The following is an 18,201-nucleotide window of genomic DNA, read 5'->3' on the forward strand; positions in this document are numbered from 1 at the left end:
GGAATAAAATCCCTGTTTTGAGATACTTTACGTCTCTACTTCAACACAGCCATACAGGGGTTGCAGTATACAACAGAGAGACTTCTCAGAATTCTGAGACAGAATTCACAGAATTCTGACACAGAATTCTTTTATAAAAGAAGAAATACTGCAGTCACACAGATCTTCAGTATGTCAAAGTCAGGATAAAACCACAGAACACACACACACACACACACACACATATACTTTACTCCTCTGTCTCACTGTTACTTGCTCTAAATGCATTCCTGCTATTTATATATCAGACATCTTTAAAGCTGCACTTGGCAAGATTTTTATATAACAAAACACCCATCTTATCAGCCAAAATTATTTCATGGGTCTGCTACAGAGAGCGGCAGAGAGATGCTACAGACCGGCTAAAATTAACTTCTAAGTGTATTGTATTTAACGCTTATCGCAGGCATGTCTCAAAAGCAATTTATTTGTATAGCATCTTATAAACCGAGAGGTGAGTCAAAGTGCTTTAGCGTTAGAACACATTAAAACCACATTAAAAGAAAACAAGAAAATAAAGTATATTAGTTTATAATAAAATGCAATGACATACAAAAACAGATTAAAGACTAAAACACAAAGAAATAAAAGTTAGTTTAGTTTCACATATGCTACATGGAAGACATTCAAGCTCATATTCACACTGAGAGGCAGTTAAGGGTCTCCAGTCCACCTGACCTGCACGTTTTTATACTTAGGGAAGAAACCGAAGCACCTATAGGAAACCATGGGGAGAAATAGAAAGGATGAGGCTCAAAATTTGACCCAGAGACTGCAGTTATGAGTCAAAGCTGAAAGGATATGTTCACATTTATTAAAATCTGCTTTAACTTACATGCCCATGTCTAAGCGATATCAATGTAAGTGATGGGGGACAAAATACACAGTCCTCGTTCAGTGTAAAAATTACTTCTAAAGTTCAGCAAAAGCTAATATGAGGTTTCAGGCTCTTTGGAAGATGCCTGCTTGATAACTCAGCCTGCTGAAGCCTCATATAAGCCTTGGTTGAACTTTTTGCACAGAAATAGGACTGAATTTGTCCCCCAACCAACAGTGCTTTTAACGTACATATGGGCATGTGAATATTCTTTTAAGATAGACTCGAGAAAATGTGAACCTATCTTGTAAGAGCTAATTAGTAATGATTAAAACCTCATCACCAGATACGCCTCCACGAGCCCAAAGGATTAAACAAAGAAAAAATAAAAACACACACATGGCGAATGCAGTTTATTGTAATCATGTTACACAACGTATATAGGGGCTTTTGTACTTCTCGCTGCCATCTGGGGCTGCCAACATGTTATGCTGCCTTGTGCAGCCTTAGCAACATAATAATAATTCTCTCTCTGTAGTGTGGTAAGGATAACATGGCGTCGATTTCCAGCCTTGGAAAGCTGTTATCCTTGTAACCATTTCTAACATGCATAATTGCAACTTAATGTACACAAAGATGCTGCAGTTCCAACGTGCACAGAGCAGAGAAGCTGGTGACAGACAGTGAGGAGCTAGTGCTGAGCTGTGTTGCTTTCAGATGGAAGCATTGTACTGGCATGAAGGTGACCTTGTGGATCAATCTAAGGTCTGTTAATGGATGTGACAGTGCTGGGCTCCTACAGCTCTTTCTCCAAAATATATCAAACACCCTTTGTGCCCAAGTGGGTCAAATGAAAAAATAAAGCAGAATTACTAGACAATAACAGAAATAATTCTCTTTGCAACGTTAACAATATCAACCCCTTAAGTAAAGTGTAAAATCACAATAGTAAGTCTGAGCTCACAGTTACTGAATACAAGCAATTACTGTATGCAAATAACCTGCAGTAGTATGTACATTAATACATGTATCTCATGTGTGTTTCTTCTGTGTGTACATTACGTACATACCCACACACACACACATACATACATGCATTACCCTCGCCTTGTTCTCCTCTAATCCCTTCTCTTATTCATGTCCCTCCATCTCTCTCACACTCTCTTCATAAAATGGCTCTTGAATTAAGGAGATCAGAGGAAGACATTTGGGCCTTAAAATAGCTCATATTTGCATGAATGTTTCATGGACATTTTCTCTTGTATCTTGTGTCAGTAGCAGTACTGGTTCAATTGCTGGTTGCAATTGGTCTGCTGTTAAGACTCATTACAGTACAACACCAAATGTTCATTAAACCTATATTTCATTAAGTGCAGGTTCACTTAAAGGTGTATTCTGACACCAAGAGCAGATTCTGCTGCTCTAGACCAAATAATTGATACATTTCAAAGAAAACATTTTGAAATGTCTCACATGCAAAGTGCCTCTGAGAGGGAATGACGCATCTGAGAACACAAGCAAGAGCACTGGAAAACATCTTCCTACAACCAAGAAACCACTGAGATTCAGAAGAGTTTGGCACTGTAGGTTTACTGCATTTTTTTGCAAGTGGATTTGACTCACAATTCACAGGAGGCACCAAAAATCAATAAAAGCATGGGGCAGTGTCTCAACAATAGTTTAAAATGATAATGTGATGAAATAATGTGGATAAAATGACATTCTGTAGAAATATAAGAAAATGTCTAAAATATATTCAGATACACTCAAGGTCAAATTTTTCTGGCCCGCGCATGGAGGAAGGCATCAACCGAAATGTTTCTGCCAAAACAAAAGAATAAAGACACAGCAAATGTGACCTTCTAAAGACTTTTTTTTTTCTCTGAGTGCAAACCAGATTACATTTACTTCAGATTTGTCTGAATACCTCATGATACCAGATGCTAAGCTGAAGTGGGGCTGCGGACAATACCTGTTAATAATTTCCTTTTCATGTTTTAAAGGTCTGATTTGTAACATCAACAGCATTGAAGTCTGAACAACAGAACTGAAGGTCTTTTCTTCATTCTGACTTAATTAATTTGATTCAAAACCGGCTATGTCTGCCAAACACAAACATAAATGGACATTTTCACCATCAAACAATGACATGGATACATTTAGGGGGACGTTTTGAATGTTTTTCCTTGTACGATTCAATATGACTCTAAACTTAATCACAATTTCTATCTATAGGAAACAGCAGCAATCAGCAATCAATATTCAACAGCTGACAGATTTGATTTTGACATTTGTATAAGAAATTATGTACAAATAGCTAAAATGAGTAATTGTATACTGTACACTGCTGCTTTGCATACGCATTCATGTTTATCTTCCTTGTAAGGATCACCAGAGAGTTCAAAGAGAGAGATCACCAGAGAGTTTAAAGAGTGGTAGATTGCGAATTCTACCAACAAAGTGGTGTGGACAACAGTTTACACTCATATAAATCCATGTGAAGAACAAATGTGCATGAATGTGTGCACATGCATGCTCAGGCTCTTACGTTGGCTTGGATGCTTCTGCTTGGTCGGTCTGGAGTTTCTCGCCTCCCTCCACCTCCATGGTGCAGTAGACGATCCTGTTTGGAGCCAGAGACTTCAGCCCCTGCACTTCCATGATCACCACCTAGGAAGCACAGACACTTCAGTGAAGGTTATAGACAAGGAGTGATTCATCTCTTGAAAGAAGTCATAGAGCAAAAAGTCGACTGCATATGTGCAGGTGGCAAATCCTTCCAGTTTGATAGATGTTTTAGAAATACTATGCCAGCCACAAACACTATTTACACTTGTAGTCGGTGCCCTCATATTACTAAAATGAAGATTTAAGCAGATTTTCTACTACAGCCCATAAAAATGACAGCCATCTTTCCTGTAAAGTACAACTCTCCATCATCGAAACTGCTAAAACGGCATAATCCACCACATCAAAACTTATATGCAGTCTTTAAAGGCTCAGTGAATACAATATAGTACAAACACTGCCAGGGGTAACTATATTGTAGCTCTAAATTCCTAGTGACACAACCAAAGCCAGAAACATGTGCTGTCAGAATAATGCATCCACTTTGAAAGAAAGCATCCACCAGATCCACTAAGGTCTTCATGTTGCCAATATAATTTATTTGACTGTCACTGTTTATATATTGTTTATCAGTCCAGTCATCCTACAGTTGCATGCTAGGTTGGCACACTTAAATAAAAACATGACATGAATTCTGATGTAAATGGAAGTCCATCTAAAGACTATTAAAAGAACTAGGTAAAGGAGATTCTAAATATTCTAAATAATCAATATTCATTTATAGGTGATCAAAAGTAAACTGCTGCATTTATAACATGATTGAAATTGCCTTTTAACGATTTTTGCACTCTCCAAAAGTAAAAGGGACTACAAAAATCATCCAGCACTTACTATACTATAGTATAGTACTATAACTCTGAACATGATCGTCATACTAATATTTCCATGTTGTTATCCTACAGGGATCAAAAATGCTAAAGGACTTGTTCTTTATTACAGCTGATTCCAACTAGATTCTCTAAAGATTTTCCCAGTTTCTTGCTGAGGGATTTCTGGCAGCTGCTGCAGCCAACCACTTGGAAAGTAAACAGACTTTAAAAATGAAGCTTTACCAAAGCACTATGGAATTACCACCTCACACAAATAGCTAATTGCCGCTATTGTGCCAATAATTTCAGCATCCACAACGGTGTGCCCACTTCTGTGCGAAGGAACAGAAAAACAGTGTCATATTCTTTGCACGTTATGTACTTCCGTATTCTGAAATAGCACTGCATCATAAGGAATGAGGTGCGATCGCTCCCTGTTCGGTGGTGATAGCTCATCTCAGACAAGCTGATAAAAAGATGAGTCACGTTCCCCTTTAAGGAGCAGGTAAAAGTGTTTGTGTGTGTGTGTGTCAGTCTGTTCTTCACATAGCATCTGTTCAACCCCCTGAACAGGTCTGCTGTCTGTTTCTATACTTAGTCTCGAGCAGACAAGTAGACGACAGTGGCTCTGATTTATGAGTTCTGGGTTAGGCAGATGTAGTTTTGCATTGCCTTATATTCTAATGGGATAATGTTCGCTCCATCTGGCTATAGTTAGAAATCCTAAGAAATATGTCAAAATGATCAAAACTTTGTAATGCAAGGTGGTTTCCACATACATTTGATTATACTTTCATATCTACTCTCATTCCTAATGCACTGTACCTCCAAAGTGAAGGACAGAACCACATCAGACTTAGACAGCGTGTTCTCGTCCTCCTGGCCCATGTCGATGATGGAGGTGTTGTGTCCCCGTTTCAGCTTCTGGAGTTTGAACTCCCCTCCCTTGGACACGGGCATGCTCTCCAGATTGGCCATCAGTTGATTCACTGAGGACTTCAGCTCCTCGATGTACATGGCCTCCATCTCTTTAGACACAAATTTGGGAAACTTACCACCCTGTTGACGAAACAGAAAAGACTCAGCAAACAATCACAGTCTCGATGACAATTAACAATTAGGTAAATGTAGGAGTTTCCAACATGCATGTGGTTGCAAGTGGGTTTCTGTTTTTCATATGATGGATACCTAATTTAGCATAAAAGAAATATAGTAAAATGTGTAAATATACATTCTGTGAAATAGTACAATATTTTCAACTGTGGGTGGAAGCTCCCACTATGATGTTTACACAAGTTACACCATATTAGTGACATATTAACTATATAACAAAGCATATTAAAAACAATCCCCCGCAGAGTCTGACTCACCCTGGCAATCTGGTCCGCCATCTGAAGACGACCATCCAGCTCTCTTCTGATCTGTGCAGCCTGCTCATCCAGGTTGTCCAACTATTGATAAAAAGAGAGGAGCAGGTCAATGAGGTCACACTGAGAGTCCAGCAATACTTTAATACAGCCAGTGTCAGTGTCAAAGGTCACCTACATCTCCAAGCATCATTTATCTTACCATGAAAGATGAGAAATCCAAGACATCCTTTAATACGACACATAAATGTTATTTACATATATTGTTGAACAAGTAATAATACATTTTGGGGTTTTGTTATGATTTTTTTTATGTTAAATATATATATTACCTGACCACCCAGTGCATGCACAGAAATGAGAAGGTATTAAAGATGAGTGGATGGACATCCTGTCATCCTGACAAGTTACCTCGATAATTTTATATTTATTTTAACAGTCCAGATCAATTACTAAATATAGGAAAATCAGTGAAATCATTGTTGTTATGAACACATTCATTTATGAATTTAAAGGCACTCTGTTTCTGACCGCTAGTAGTGCAATAGTAATAATAATATAATTATGATAATGGGTACCCATTTTGTTTCATGTACGCGAGAATGCAGGCGACATGTACACATCCTGCCCTCAGTTGCATGCCATTCTACTGATCAACTGTCGGTGTCGGTGATGTGCAAAGAAGTGCAGCAGAAGAGGAAGAATGCAAGCTAGCAAACATGGATGTCAACACTGAATGATTTAAAATATTTCAATGATGATTTATGGGGAAGAAAAAGCAATCGGACATGTCTGTTAGATGTCAAGGACAAATATCAAAATCGATGCAGCAGAACCAGAGATATCATCTTTTTTATTGCATGCATTCTTCGTCCTTGTCAAAGCTGGCACCTACATATGCAATAGTATTCCCCAAGATCTGAAAACGGACTTTGATTCTGTTCATTTGGCCTAGTTTAGATATCTGTCATGTAAATCCTGCTATAACTCACAAGCAGGTTGAAGCAAATGTGACCATGCAATCCAGAAGGTGCTCATGCAGATTGGTAATGATGACGAATGGTATAGCAGGGTATAAAAAGGCAAATTAGAGCTCCTGTTTGTCCTAAGGGGCTGAAATCATAGCAGCATGGTGTGGCAGCACGCATGAATAGATCAAAATCAAAAGGAAATTCATCACTCCCTCATAGGAACCATGCTGCCATCACCATAGAGACCGTGAATGGACCACTGTTTGGGGAGAGGTCTTTTTGGAAGAGTGGAGTGTTTTTACTTTTTTTGTTGATTTCAATCAGCAGAATGAAAATTCAACTCTGTCGAGCTGAGAGAGGGGCAGTAAGAATAAAGATCATATCTGTAAAATTAAGACAATGAAATACATTCACAACGATAAGGAAAAGCTTTAAATTGAATGAGCCCTTCCAAACTGGCACATTGAGACAACACCAGTGGTAATGTAATCTCTTTAAAATGTTTGAAAACTGTCGTCATTGGACAATATCAGCTCCGGGCAAAAATGCCTGACATCTGTTAGCCTAGTTTTTGCCCTGGAGTAATGAAAAGCAGAGGAATTCATGGCTGTCTCACATCAATAATGAATGAGAGTTTTATATTAGCTGACACAAGGAAATAGAAGAGAGGGCTTCTGTATTCTTCATTTCTTCAGATATTCTCTCAGCCAAAATGGCTCATTCTTGTCAAATGTGATGTTGTGACTCACTAGTCACAACCATTTCCTCTATGAGGACGGCAGCCTCATTGAGACATATCTGCAGCACAGTTGTACCTGGGGAGTCACAAACCTTTCCACACAGTGGTGTTGTACAAGTCTTCAGTGAAAAATAAACTCTACCTCGTCTCACCCGGGTGTTGTTATATTGCGAAATCCTTGAGTGTTACACGCACGTGCTGTATTTTAAATCTGGGGAGAAAATACGATGCAATAGTTTTCACAGAGCACATAGTTCAGATTTTCCTTCAGTGGATATTTGGAATAAAAATGTGTCAGACTGTCAAAGGAGCATATTTGAACTGAAACTTGCAATTTGTTAGCAACAAAACCGGCTGTAAAAAAAACCTTTTTTTATTTGGTAAATGCTAAATGGACTGTACTTGAATAGCGCCTTTCTATAATACAAAGCAGCAGCAAAAGGTTGGCTGTATTATTATAGGTTTTATTTTTATGATCATTTATATTGTGTACATTTCTGTATCCAGGCATAAAACATTTTTTATAAAAACTATTTTGCGCAAGAGTTGCGCAACATGTTTTTTATTGTATCACTAACAAGAAAATCATCTCTACACAGCTGCATGGTCTCTCACCCTGAGCATCAGATCTATTTGTGATTCAATGCTCTAAACTCTTCTAGTCTCCTGCTGCTGGGACGCGTGCCAGAGCTGACCTCTCTTTGCCTTATGGTATTTCACCCACTCCAATTACATTAACAAGCCTTGTCTTTCAGGCTTTACCATATTGATTCTCTGCCCCTTCCAGCAATCCTTTTTAAGAGAAATGAGCTGAAGTCACGGTGCAGCCGTTAACAGGAGGGGAGGGGGGCAAATAAGAGGTATTGCACAGCTCGGACTGAGATCAAGTAACACATACAGGACGTGAATGAGGGAAAGGAGTGACACAGATAGGGTGGTCTGTACACAGATGAAAAAACACACTTAAAAACAGTAATGTTAAAGGAATGATATGGTTGTTTCCTATATTACCTATTTCTATAATTGATTCCGTTCACTGATTTGCATATTATGAAATGATGTCAGCCAGATGGCATCTTAAAAGGAGGAGGTCCATTGTGTTACCAGTGCTGCCACTAAACAGCCACCCTGCTTCATAACCCAGCGTTGCTGTTTAGTAGAGCACATAATCAGACTTTGCCACCAGCTGCAGCAGAATGTCTGCACTTGCAGCACAGTAGTACTCAGTACCGTTCTGCCAAAGTGACACTTAAACAGTGGTGAGCATCCTGTGGTAGGAAGTCTCACAAGGAGGAGTTTTTTTCATTGTCATGTCCAATAGCAGAAAACCACATTCATCCACAACCATAACTGTGACTGATACTGATTGCAGTTCTGCCTGAGCTGTGCTTGAACAGACCCTTTCCCCATGCTGCTGGTGATCCTGTGTTGCCTGTCAAAACACTCAGAGCTCTGGGCACTATTGGACTGTGGTGCCAGCGACATCTGACTCGTACAATCCCAAAAGAACTGTCACTGCCATGCCTGGAAATCCAGCAGCTTGGCCTGTCGGTGTCTGACACTGCATTTTTACTGTCTCATTGGTGTGCCTCCCCCTCCCACAAAACACAACAGACCTAAATCCACATGTCTAGGCAAACTGTCAAGACTGCAAAATTCTCTGCAATACTTCATAACTGAACCTGAATACTGCAGCAGCAGATAATATTGGTCATTGTGACTATTTGCAGATTGCAGCTCGTCTGCAAAATGGCTAACATGAGAGGAGTGACTCAAGCATGTAATGTGAAGGGGGGATGGGGCCAGTTTCTTCTATTACTCCCATCTCTCTTGACGGTAGTGAAAAGCAAAGATGGCCCTGGCTGTGGGAGGAAGTAGAGCTGGAGGTCAGTGTCAGTGTGAACTAACAGCCACCCCCTACTGAGCCCCACAGCACCCCAATTTTATCACGCCTACAACCACTGAAAGGTCACTCCTATCAATGACCCACAGGCACGACATAGGTGGACAGGCAATCTCACATAAAATAAGACTAGCTAAAAGGTAAGTTTCAATCTACGTTACTGAAGCTGACGGCAGCGCTGCAGCTAAATAAAGGTGACACTGTGTCAGTGTTAGCCAAGCTGACAGCAGGTTAAAGGTGATGGAGCAGAAGCAGGCGGGTAGTTAACAGCACAGCTGATGATAGATTCCCACGTGGATGCTGGGAGATTAGCAGCAGACAGCACACCCAGCCAGGGGCAGTTGCTTGTAGAGGACAAAGACTGGGCGGGCAGGGCTAGATCGGAGCTGGAAGGGACCAGGAGGAATCGAAGCAGCTGGTCTATATTTAGACTTGCTGTGTGTGACGATGTGTGCAGGTTGAGGAAAAAGCTTCTCTTGTGCGAGTGTAGCGACACGCAAGACATGCTAATTAGGAAATGCGCTCATGAGTGTACGTGCTAAAAAAATCTCCATCTCAACTTCTAACATCTTAATCAATTTACAATATTTCTTACTATACTTCTTCAGTTTAGTGTGGAGATTTAGTTTATTTTGTCTTTTGAGCTTGTGTAAAGCTTCCCTAAAAATCTAATATTATATTACTATGTGTAATGTGAAAAGAGTCACTCATTGGGGAAAATCATCCGCCGATTCTACAGTTCCTTTCAGCTCTAGAGAGCATTTAAGTGTCTTTCAGCTCATTGTTTTGGTTTTACAGCCCGTAACTTTACTGCTTTTGTTCACTCTCACCAGCTTCATTTCCAGATGCAGCAGGCAGCTGTTTTAAAAAATCACAGCAAAAACACTCTGATAAACCAACTGTATACTACATGCGCAAGACACCGGCACACAGGCAAAGTTAGCGACTGGCTGGTGAACATAGCAGAGCATTTAGCTGCAAAAGAGCCAGATACTTCCTTCAGGAGTAGGTAAAAACCAAAACAGAGCTAAAAGGAGAGTAAATATTGTACTGACATTCGTCAGTTCACCTGAAACAAATAAATTAATTAATGTTGCTCCGTGTCTGCTGTCCAGATAAACAGGCTATTGTTTGGTAACATATTTGCCACATTAACTTTATAAAGTGATAATATGTGTTTAAAGAATACTAGTTTTAAGAAACATTTTTAAAACAAGTTGATTTGTAACGTTACTGGAGACAGGTTCAAAATATTCATCATTGTCAGATGTTTCATAAGAAAATAATGTTTTACAGAATCATAGGCATTTGAAAAGATGGAGATTTTTTTGTAGTGTATTTGAGCTATGACATCTCTCTCAAGGACAAACTTAGTTTTTTCACCTTATAATAAACATTGTCCAGATTCCAAACCACGTGGGTGCAGTCAAGCTTCACCCTGCGTTTCAGCACCACTGCTTTTTCAGCTTAAAGGTGGCTGGGCAGGCATAGCAAATGCTTTCATCCTCTCCTAATCCTGTGTGCAGTGAAGAGGCTCCATTACGCAATTATATCAGCTAAAGGCAAAAACCAGGAAGAGCTCAGGCCTCATTTCCCAACTAACAGTTGCTGACAAGACAAATTAAAGAGGAAAAGGAGGGGTCTCCTTGAAAGCCTGTAAGAGGGAAAGTTGATTTGAGTATGGTCTGTCAGTCTGGGGGGCCCGCAGGCCATGATTTACAGCTCTGTGGGGGGAAAGTCTAATTTTGATGTGCTTGTGCCTTACTTTGAGGTTTAAGTAATTTAATCAGACTCTTGAGATTAAGGAATTGTAATTGTAGTTAGTGAGAGTCCACTGGTGTGAATAAACATCAGTGATTAGCATCAGAATCTGTAAGCAGTATTAACGTTACACCTTAAACGATCAGTCAATTAATCAAGAAGCCGACAGACATATAATGAATCAACTATTCTGATAATCGATTAATCGTGTCTGTAATTTTTCAAGCAAAAATGCCTAACATTCACTGGTTTGTGAGAATGTGCATGTGAATTTGAATATGTCATCTTAAGCAGTGGGAAATTTTCCCTATTTTAATTTTTTTTTTTTTTTACATTTTATAGACAAAATTTTGATATAATTGAAAATGATTTGATAATACCTCGTACCACAGGAAACAAATCTATATTAGTCTGGTAGTTGCACTAAAAGCATTTAAACCTGCTTTAATCAATATGTTTGATATTAAAACTGAACATATGACTAAATGGCTAGCTCATAGTGCAAAATTTTAAGGAGAAATGTCACCATATCTGCAGTTCTACGCAGCTTTTGAGCTTCTTTTAGCTAACTGTTTTGGTTTTACTTACTGTATGGTTGAGACTAAGCTTGCTGCAACCTCCTGGGGGCAGCCTTCAACAGCAAACAAGCTAATAAATCTACCAAACGGCAGGTAGTTAGCAACTAGCTAGCTGGTGAACAATGTAGAACTGGAGCAGCGAAGGAACTACATTAACATCATCTGTAACCACCCATCGTTACTCGGTTATTCAGTCACATACTGCTCCTAATGCAAATCTTAGGGGCGGAAAAGCATTAGTTTTGTGGTTGCAAAGATTTCCACAGTTTGCCCAGAATGATTAACAGATCTTCTCTGGGTGATGCCAACGTTTGGACTGGTGGAGGAGCAGGCGCTGAATTCGAGTGACTGTTCTAGGACTTGCGCTTGGCATAAACTGGTTTGTGACTGGATTGGGATGGAAACAGAGGTAGAAAATGATAAAGACGATATGGAGTTTGATGACTGGACACCGGTTTGTAGAGGAAGAGGGAGAGGTAAAGCAAAGATGAGACAAGAAGAGGAGGTAAGGGCGTCTGCCAGCTAGAGCAGTAAAAGAAGCTTAGAGGAGAACAGTTCTGATGAAGGTAACCGGGTTGTTTGCAGGAAGGTGCAGAGAGAGGAATTTAAAATAATACTTAAATTCAGAAGGGAAGATGAGCAGGTGAATATAAGCCCAATAGCGTTATCTAGGCAGCTGAAAAAGAAGCTAGGAGGAGTAGAAATGGCCAAGATTCTTCGAGATGGGAACCTATTGATAAAATGTAGAGATGAAGAACAGAGAAATAAAGCTTTGCAGGTTGAAAGTATTTGCAAAAGAACAGTGTGTGAAAGAAGAGTTCTGTGTGAGAATAAAGTTTCCCGGGGAGTGATAACAGGCATTCCCATTGATGAGGATCTGGAGAAACTCAAAAAAACTATTCATGGAGGTGAGGTGAGGAGACTAAAGAGATTGTTAAAGACAATCACTGGTGAGAGAGTAGAAAGTTTGTCAGTGCTTCTAGAGTTCCAGGACCTGGTACTTCCGGATAAAATAAAGATAGGCTGTAGGAGTTTCCCAGTCAGGGCTTTTGTTCCTCCTCCACTTCAGTGTTACAAATGCCAGAGGTATGGGCATATAGCGATGGTTTGCAAAGGGAAGCAAAGGTGCGCCAAATGCGGAGGTTATCATAGATTTAGGGAAGGTGGAGATAATGTACAGGCTAAATGTTGTAATTGTGGTGGCCAACACAGTGCGGCATTTGGGGGTTTCTGAAGTAAGGAAAAGAGCAGTGGAAATTCAACAAGTAAAAACAACTAATAACATAAGTTATGCTGCAGCAGTGAAGACGGTGCAAAGACAAAAGGGAATGGAAATAACAGACAAAACCAGTCAAAATTCAAGACCAGAAGGAGGTCAAAGAGGGCAAACTACAGAACTGACAGTAGATAAGCTGGTTTTGTTCATTGCTTATGTAATCAACTGTGCAGATCAAGTTAAACACAAAACAGAGAAAATCAAAATAATTATGAAGGGAGCTGAAAAATTCTTGGCTATGAAAGATCTGTCCTGGGAACAAATCAACAAAAGCGGGAGTCTTGGGAGAAAGAACCTAATGATTATTCTTCAATGGAACGCAAGAAGTTTAATAGCAAATGGTCAGGAATTTAAAGGATTTGTTAAAGGTCTCAGAAAGAAACCGGAAATAATATGTATTCAAGAAACATGGCTTAAGCCAGCATTAGAGTTTGTAGTAAAAGGATATAATAGTCTATGCAGAGATAGAGTGGAGGGAAATGGAGGAGGCTGTATAGTATTTGTGAAACAAGAAATGTAATATAGAGTACTGAAGAAAAGAAAAGATTGGGAAATGATAGTAATGGAAGTTTGGACAAAAGATGGTATTATTAAAATAGCAAATTTTTACAATCCTTGCAAAAAGCTGTCATTAGAAGTACTGGAGGAATTAGCTGTAAATCTAGAAGGAAAGGTTATTTGTTGTGGAGATTTTAAATCTTATAGTACATTATGGGGAAGCTATAATGATGGAAATGGAGAGGTGATTGAAGAGCTAATGGAAATCAGAAATCTAATATGCCTCAATGATGGAAATGGTACCAGAACTGATGTTAGAAAAGTTACAGAATCAGCCAAAGATCTTACTTTAGTGTCAGAAACAGTGGCAGGTATTTGCACGTGGGAAATTGTAAGAGAAACAACAGTAGGAAGTGACCACTATCCCATTTTAACAGAAGTAGGGCTCAGTGCAGAAGAATATGGTATTGGAGGAGTAGATCGATGGGTTTTTAGCAGTGCTGACTGGGGAAAATTTAAGAAGATTGGTGATAAAGAAATGCAAGAAGTTGATGTTAATCAACAATTCAAAGGAAAGGAAGTAAGCATAAAAAGAAAATCGTACAATGGTAGACAAAGGAATGTGCAAATGTAATAAAATCAATAATTTAAAATGGTAAAAAGAACTCACAATTTTCAGAATCTTATTGAATATAAAAGGTTGCAAGCTAAGGTAAGGAAAACAATTGAAAATGCAAAGAAGGAGTTGTGGAGGAAGTTTTGTTACTCAGTAGGAAGAGAAACAGAAATTGCTAAAATATGGGGAATGATAAAAAGAATGAATGGGATTAAAAGAAAGTATGGATATCCAGTCTTAGTGGACAATGGAACTACAGCTGTGACAGACGAGCAGAAAGCAGAGATGCTGGCACAAACTTTTGTCAAAATTCACAGTTAATAGTAATAATAATAGTGACGAGGGGCAAAGAGGAAGGAAAAATACAATAGCTGAGAATAGGGAACTACTACAGCAAAATGAAGATACCAATGATTTAACAAATATACTATTCACAAAGGCAGAACAGAATCGTGCTCTCAGGAAAACCAAGATGTCAACACCGGGGAAAGATCAGATATTTTACACTATGATAAATCATCTTAGTGAATCATCTAAGGACATTCCACTGGAACTATATAATAAGGTTTGGGAGAAGGGAAAACTGCCACAAGTCTGGAAAGAAGCTGTTGTAGTCCCGATACACAAGCCCGGAAAAGTTTGCCCAAACCCAGAGAATTATAGGCCTATTGTCTTAACCTCCAATGTATGCAAAAAAATGCATGTATCAAAATATCAAAGTGGATTCAGAAGAGGCAGAAATACCATGGATCCTGGTATCAAGATTATTTCTAGAAATTTTAAATGTTAGAGTTACTGTCTGAGATTCTTCCTTTGATCTTTCTTTGCTTACCGAACACAGACAGACTTAGAAACAGTTGTCATAATAAGGATAATAAATCCTTTGACAAGTTTAATAAGAACCTGTTAAATGTCATGCAGTGTCTGCTGTGCACTGTTCAGAATGTGCTGTACTTTCAGCAACGTGTGTATAGCAAAGGCATTTTGGCTAGAGGATTTGAGAGCTACATAATATCTTTTTATGCGCTGTTTGTCTGCTTTTGCTCTCTAGGCAGTCTGCAGTTATATGACTGATTTCTGCCACAGCTATTTAGCTTTAACTAAAGTTTAAATCAGAGCCATACCACAGCCAGGTTCTCAAACACAATCTTTTTTTCATTTTAGGAAATAGTACCATAGGCAACATTAAAAGTGGACATAAAGTTCTATTAATTGCCAGTTATGCAAAATTTGCAAAACTGCTTTGCAATGTAGACACCAAACACATTTTCTTACACCTGTTTGGTCATGCTTGGTGTCACCACAGCTAAATAACTGTGCAGCCATCAGGGAGTGCAACAAGCTTGGAGTCTGGCTGGCGCCGCCGCTGGCCATACCAGTCTAATCTGATAGTCTGTTAGTCATTTCCAGGGGCTGACTCTTACTTCAGCATGAGACAGAAATAGACCAGTGCTTTCTTTCTACTATTTGGATGTAACTGCAAAAATATGTAAATCCCCAGCGATAACAGCTAAAATATGATGGCCTCTGAATCCCAGCCAATCCATGAAAACCTTTCATCAAATCCCAGCAGCCCTGAGCCATGCTGACTGGATTGCTGCGTCCCTTTTTTAGAAAGGATTTTATCATTTAGTAGAGGGCAATATATGGTTGCTAGTTGCTTACTGAGGAGATGCTCAAAGTTGACATAAGTACAGTCTGATATATTCATTATACCAGCAAACAAAACGAGAGAGAGAGGACTCCCAAGAACATCTGGAAAAGCAGCTGGAGTAAAAACTGAAATTTTATTTATCTTGTGCACATTTTGTACTATTCATTCACATGAAGGTATATGAATTATCAAATTAAAACAAATCTGTCCCTTTTCACAACTATGACCTGAATCAATTTGTCATTTTTACTTCCCTATAATTGTCAAAATCAGCATTACACCACAATATGAAGCTGCACACACATTTCTGCAGCATATATGCCTTTATGATGGTGTATTGTTGAATGTTCTTCAGTAGCTCTGTATTGCTCAGAGTGGGATCTGTTCAGGGAAATGGTATTGTGTTCTGCATGCAGATTTCTGACCCTATACTAACAGCTCTGCTGCCAGCACATTAACAAACTAGGTTAAGCATCTTCAAAGGCTTGGGAGGAAAAATGTACACTGGATTTGGAGGCTGTGGTGATGTATTGTACCTCAGTATTAGAAGCATCTAACAAATGAACACTCAGAACAGAGCCTATATTGATCTTTGCCAACTGAGACATTTGAACAATATTGAACAATCTAATTTGTTTAACAGCACTTCATGCCATCTGCACAGATTTATACATTAGCAACTGTTGAGAGAAGGATGACACCTGGTCCAAAGAAATTTAACATTTTAAAACTCATTGGCTTCCAAGAGTTGGGTCCATTAGATCTAAATGAAATGAAGAGGTTATGTTTTGGGGCCCTCCTCCAAATCCTGTCATGATAAGACTTAATCAAGATCCTGAAGAAAGAATAAATTCGTGCTGCTTTCAGCATTCCCACAGAGAGCAGTAAAGCAGTAAAGACAGCAAGGGAAGGAGAGTTATGTCTGACACAAGCACCCCAGTGTCCACTATTATCCACCTGCAGTCTCAACATTTCTCCGCTATATTGAAGTATTGCTGGCCTGGTATCAGGAGATATATCTTGAGAAGACATTTACTTAAATATGTCCATTCAAGCCATAAATAAATAAACATACACCTAGAGTCATTAAACAGTCATTATTATCATTAATGATTAAATGATACAAGGGTGATTATTTTTGAGCATTTGTCTGATTAAACATCACATTTCATGGATTATTTTGTCATATGTTGCTAATCTGGTGATTCGATGTCCATTATGTCACACAGTTGTTTTAGTCAGATAGACTAGAATATTGTGTTTTCACACTGAAGCCAAAGAGGTTTTTCAGATCATTGGCAGTTTTTCACAAGAATCTGGTACATTTAGTGAATTGTGAAAGGTGCTGTCAAATCTGTAGGTGGTCAGAAAAGAGATTTCAGGTCCACGTCAAAAGTTGGTCTAAAAGCCCACAGTGATGCCTTCAAATGTCTTGAAGTCCAAAACTCAAAGATGCTCAAATTACACTGATATAAAAAAAGAGGAAAGCGGCAAATCCCCACTTCAAATAAGGTTATCAAAATTGCTGCAGATTAATTATCTGTTGAACAACTAAGTGATTACTTGACTAATTGCTTCAGCTCTAAATCCACTTTACTATCTACAGTTCAACAAGATCATCACTGTCATAATTGTGGCCAGGATGAGGATGTTGTTGTCTGCAGAAGTTTAGAGTGAAGAGAAAATAAAAACACAATGTAACTATATTAAAATAATGATAGGAAATCATTTAATATTCACAATATTTAGAAAATTAGCCACTCACGAGGCACACTGCAATTGATCTACAGTTTAAAGCGGTCTTTTGTGTGAAAATAAGCTTATTATGAAGCCTCCACCATCCCAAATATTATGAAAACTGAAACAATACTAGTATTTGGGCCAAGTGTGAAAACCGTCTGAGACCTATCACCTGTAGGCTTGAGATCTTACCTGACAGGCTTGATAAAGCAGCTGGTGCTCAAACTTTTTGATGCCAAGGATATTCTGGAACATCTCGTACAGCTGGTCCTTGCTGAGGATCAGCTCAGAGGCCGCACTGGCAGTCATGCGTTGCTGTGCCTTGCGTGGATCCTCGTCACCACGGTAGATGGTGTCAAACTTGGCCATCCAGGAGCTGAGCACCGTCTCCTTGCTCAGACCGTCAATCTCCGGAAGGCTGCGCACGCGCTTCTCGATGTGCCTCTTGAACACTTCCCTGAAATCGTTCGCCGAGAAGCCACCACTCTGGACCATTTTAGCCACACGGTCACTCTTTAGGAACACCTACATTGTGAGAGACCAATGTCACTATGTGCAGTTATATAAGATCCATAAAAATTATTTTAAATGATTAGTAATGATTCAGTAGCTCAAGACTTCTACACAGACTCATATTTGTAGTAGAGTACTTGGCATAGGAATTGTGAAAAGCTTTTCTGTCACATTCTGTCTCAAACAATAAATGTCTGTCTTTGTCAGCAAACGAAAAGTGTTTTTGTTCATTTCGAAGTGAAAAATCAGAGACATATATGTAAGGCTGTGACTCAACACAGCCAAGGCTGCA

The 18,201-nt window shown here is 39.1% G+C and overlaps 1 protein-coding gene across 15 annotated transcripts in view; it reads right to left on the minus strand.

Moving 5' to 3' along the window:
• cadpsb (Ca2+-dependent activator protein for secretion b) overlaps window positions 1–18,201 on the minus strand; it is a 67,269-nt gene that overhangs the window by 31,293 nt on the left and 17,775 nt on the right. For all 15 annotated transcript variants that reach the window (XM_044167845.1, XM_044167842.1, XM_044167833.1 and 12 more), the window contains exons 3-6: window positions 17,589–17,921; window positions 5,664–5,744; window positions 5,119–5,352; window positions 3,405–3,526 (exon numbers count right to left, since the gene is read on the minus strand). In XM_044167845.1, coding sequence (XP_044023780.1) covers window positions 3,405–3,526; window positions 5,119–5,352; window positions 5,664–5,744; window positions 17,589–17,921 — 770 coding nt within the window. The remainder of the gene's footprint in view (window positions 1–3,404; window positions 3,527–5,118; window positions 5,353–5,663; window positions 5,745–17,588; window positions 17,922–18,201) is intronic.

Source organism: Siniperca chuatsi, linkage group LG2 (genome assembly GCF_020085105.1).
Source record: "Siniperca chuatsi isolate FFG_IHB_CAS linkage group LG2, ASM2008510v1, whole genome shotgun sequence".
Lineage (NCBI taxonomy): Eukaryota > Metazoa > Chordata > Actinopteri > Centrarchiformes > Sinipercidae > Siniperca > Siniperca chuatsi.